Source organism: Wolffia australiana, chromosome 3, assembly GCF_029677425.1.
Source record: "Wolffia australiana isolate 7733 chromosome 3, ASM2967742v1".
NCBI classification, from domain to species: domain Eukaryota; kingdom Viridiplantae; phylum Streptophyta; class Magnoliopsida; order Alismatales; family Araceae; genus Wolffia; species Wolffia australiana.
Genome location: NC_135837.1, coordinates 422,088 through 426,529, shown reverse-complemented (window position 1 = coordinate 426,529; position 4,442 = coordinate 422,088). Strand labels below are relative to the sequence as shown.

The 4,442-nt window shown below is 43.7% G+C and overlaps 1 protein-coding gene across 1 annotated transcript; it reads left to right on the top strand.

Annotated features, from left to right (window-relative positions):
- Positions 1 to 474: 474 nt before the first annotated feature.
- Positions 475 to 1,428, top strand: LOC144701456 (ethylene-responsive transcription factor 5-like). Its single transcript, XM_078573264.1, has one exon. The coding sequence runs from the start codon at positions 534 to 536 to the stop codon at positions 1,245 to 1,247; it is 714 nt and encodes a 237-aa protein (XP_078429390.1). The 5' UTR covers positions 475 to 533; the 3' UTR covers positions 1,248 to 1,428.
- Positions 1,429 to 4,442: the final 3,014 nt, after the last annotated feature.

Genomic DNA, 4,442 nt, shown 5'->3' with positions numbered 1-4,442 from the left:
GCCTATATTATAGACCCGTCTTCTACATCTATTCGGAGTGGAACTCCTTATCCACCCAAGTTGGCGAATTGTTAGGTGAAATAAAAAAAAGGTTTGATCCAATATCTAAATGACATCAGACGCAGAAGCTACCTTAATCGTACGGCATTTCTAAGAATATCGTCCAACGTTTACTCTTCTTTTGTTTGGACTTGACAATTGAGTCGAGTTGTATAAAACAAAGAAACTATCCGGATTTTGACTGCGGCTAATACCAGCATCCCAAAACCACGTGCACTAGCCGATTGTTAATCCATATTCAATTTTATCTCTTTTCGCCGTTGTATTGAAAAGGCATGCGGGAATCGATTGGCTGAAGAATTTGTCATCGTTGACGAATGCCTATCAACGGAACAAAAGAAGTTTCCTTCGACCTTCGAGGAACCCACAAGAAGATTTCTCTTCCTCCTCGAATATATAGGGTGATGTTTGTTACACTCTTCTAAACATCCACTCCTCGTCATCCAATTCAGAATACACTAATAATCACGGCGATGCAGAACGAGATATTCTCGGCTCTGGACTTCGTCAAGGAGCACCTTCTGGACGACGCCGTGGATTCCTCTCATGGGTTTCCCGCAGTCGCCAGGTTCAGCTTCGGTGAGGGCTTTCTCCAAGAGCCCTACGAGCAGCCATCGTCTGTCTCGTCGTCTTCTTCCTTGGGAAGGGTTAGACTGGCCATTTCCCCGCCAAAGGTGGTTGCACCGAAGGTAGAATGGATACCGGTTGAAGCGACAGAGCGCGATGGGGGGGACTCTGGGGACTGCCGGGGATACCGCGGCGTCCGCCGTCGGCCGTGGGGAAAGTACGCGGCGGAGATAAGAGATCCGAAGCGTCGCGGGTCGAGGATATGGCTTGGGACTTACGACACCGCCATGGAGGCGGCGCGCGCTTACGACCGCGCCGCCTTCCGTATGCGCGGCAACAAGGCTATCCTCAACTTCCCCAACGACGTCGGCGAGGGCGGCTTGCTGCCGCCGCCGACTGCGATGGATGGTAAAAGAAAGAGGTCGCCGGAGGACTTGGCCGTGGCGCTGCCGCCGAAGAAGGTGGCGCGCCACGTTGATGGCGGAGCTCCGCCGCCGGTTATCTCTAATGGGCCTGGTGTGTGGGCTGGGGAAGACGTCGAAGATGTTTACAATCTGCCGCCGCTCTCTCCCCTTTCTCCATACTCCCTCGGCTTCGTTTGTCAGCTTCTTGTCATTTAAGCTAACCGGCGATACAAGCGAGGTGACTCTGGCTGCAGGCTGCGTTCTTCATTCATTGGATTCGTTATGTATTTGGTCGAGTGTCCACAGCTAATTCTTTTATTCGTTTTCCTTTGGTTCGAACACTACTGTAACTTAGTCTTATGACTTATTTAGTTATATTTTCAAGATTATTTGTTAAGGTTATGAGTAAAGACTGAATTATGACGTTCGATCGCCCATACAACTCATCTACTATCCCGATTCAGGGTGTTTGGAAGATGGAATATCATCGGTTTGGCCGGGTTTTTCATGCACTCTTTTGTACCCTAATCGCATGCGCCTTGCGAATTTCCCACCTTTTAAGGAATTGACAGGAGAACATAGCGAGTGATACAGAAACTACGAGTAGACATCTTTAAAGCGTCCCTGGGTTTAGTTATATGATCTCCAGGGTAGTGAAGCGTGAAGATGAAAGAATACGACTACAACTGAGGAACATGAGAATTTCTTCGCGAGATCACCACGAGCCACATTGAATAGATCAAGGACATACGCTAACATCGAAGTTATTGAACTGAATACTTTGATTTGTCGTGCCATAGACGGAAACCGACGCGGCCGCCTCCGGGTCCAGGACAAGTGATGTTTCGGACAAGATGTATTTCTATTCGGAGAAAACTCGGATAAGTGATGCTTACGATGTTATCTCTATAGCTATAGGATTTCATTTTTAATTTATTTCGACAATATCCGTTTAGTTTTCTAGCGTCACTCATTACAATATTTGGATTTCAGTACCACCGGTTTGACTGGTTATCCGTGGTCAAATCTTTCAAGTCAACATGAGAAAGGAAGGAACGGTGCAGAGGCCTTGGTCTCTCTAATTCATTAACAGGGGCCGTAATTCTGTAGTATGGAGAATCCCGTTGGCTGTGGACCGACCCGTCAAAGTTCATTATTTTCTGGCATACCCTTCGTCCTACGTGTGCGTTTTTACTTATCATACAAATACTGATCGAGTTCTCTCTCACTTTCTCCTGTTCGCCCACTCTGGAAATTCCACAACAAGAAGGAACATGATGAAAGTAAATGGAAAAAAAAACATTTGTCAAAGATGCCAACCTTTCAGTTTCGAGACTGGCAGAAAAAAGGCAGTTACCAGGGCTGTGATGAGGAGGATTACGATTCTTATTAAACCAAGAACCTTTAACATGTGGAAATAAAATAAATATACGTAGCTAAATGTAATTAAAGGAATTAAATATAATTTCAAAGGTCAAACGTTTTACTGATGTACCGGCAGGATATAACTTGCAAGAACGAACCCGTATACCTTTATCTTTCATTTGGATGGTCGGTTCCAAATGAAAGTTCCAACGCAATGGCGAGATGTGCAGGTCGTCTTGCAGTGGGTGATATCACAAGTTGTTTATGCCGAAACTAAGTCTGCTGCAAGAGGCCAATCCGGGAGGTCAAATCAGGAGATCATTTTGGAGGAAAAGAACGGATTGGAGTTTATTGCTCTAAAAAAGAGAGATTGACTCGTCGAAAGCTCCGGGGGAAATATCACTGTTTAAGGAAAAGGGAAAACCTGGAACAAAGCTTCACTATGCGGTAAACTAGTAACTGTCTCACTTCCTAGAAGTTTCTGGAATCTAAAGTTAAATTGGTTCTTAACGAATCTTAAAAATGAGATCATCTCCGCCACTTATCACGGGTTTACCGAAGGGGGGGAGATCATTCCAGTCTGCTTCTCTGGACATGAAACAACATCTACCGAGTTTTTTAATCGCCCTATTTCATATGACGAAGGGAGGACATCATCCCAAGGAGCCAAAAGAAAAAATGATGATGCATGGTTGTTTGTTTTCTAGCTGTCCAACTGCTCGACGACTCCACCTAATCATTTTTCTCATATCATGAAAAGGTTACTTGCTCTCCAACCTCATCTTTATTAAATAGGATCGGTGGCCCGCCAGCTGTCGTACCGTGGAGCTTTTCTCTCTATCGAGGAGAATATGTTTTTTTCTTATCAAATGGTTGAAAATTGACGCCGTCTTCACAGAGAAGCCAAATCCATTTCATTCTTGGCGTTCAACTCTCAAATCGTCCTTTTCGCCGATTATTTGGATCCATCGTAGATTATGTTCAAGGATACCGTTCACAGTATCGCGTTAGAAATTTAGACTGACATTTTCTCAGTTCGTGGATTCCATTGGGTTTACGCAGTTGGCGCAAGAAGAACAAGCTCCGTCGGTCCTTTCTGGGCGTACAATACGCGAGGTTATTTGTCCGGGGGTAAGAGATAAATTTTCTACTTTTCTTTGTCTGTCTCGTTTATTTTAGATCCGCAAGAGGCTTGCGCCGGTTCTTAAGGATGAGGAAGATCGCTCGCGAATGTAAATGAATGTAGATGACTTTTTGAAATCTCTCTGAGTAATGAAAGGCTCAGGAGAAAGGCAATAACCCTTATAACCCAAAGACCTGGATCATATTTATAGGAAGATGATATACTTAATTCTCTTTATTTTATCTTAATTAATCCCCTCATTATAATTAAGACAAACTTACCCTCTACACAATTAAAAACCATACTTTATTGTTAGAAATGTCTTAATTCCGTCATTAGAATTAAGCGAATCTCATTAACTGGGATCTCTTATTGATAACTTAATAATATGCAATTATTTACACACATTTTTAATTATCCAAATACTAAGAAATTAATCTAACACATTAACATAGTTAATGTTGTTTTCTTGTTCGAAACAGAGACGGAGAAGAACGCAGACTACGAGAGGAAACTTGAAAGAAAGAGAAAATAAGTTACGCCGAGCGGCAAGAGATGCATCGAAGAAAAACAAATAAATGTAATTACACGCAGATATGAGCAGATATGTTTATAGAACGAGAACGGGAGAGGTCAGAGGTCGATGAAGCTAAGGCGTGACGTTGAAGAATGCGGGAAACAAATAAATATACTATGCTGACGTTTCCAGCATTTCCACTTGGTGCTTCTGTCACGGCTTCCCGCTTTTTAGAAAAGTTCCCATGTAAAGCTTCTCCCTCCGCCGGATCCTCAAAGGCCCTGGGAAATCCTATTGCTTCCAGTCATTTTCAGGATTTGTCTAAGCACAATTATACTGTCTGGGCAAAGTGGATGCGGGATGCAGGTGCAGCTTGAAGTTTATTGGTTGTAAGAAGCGATTGAAC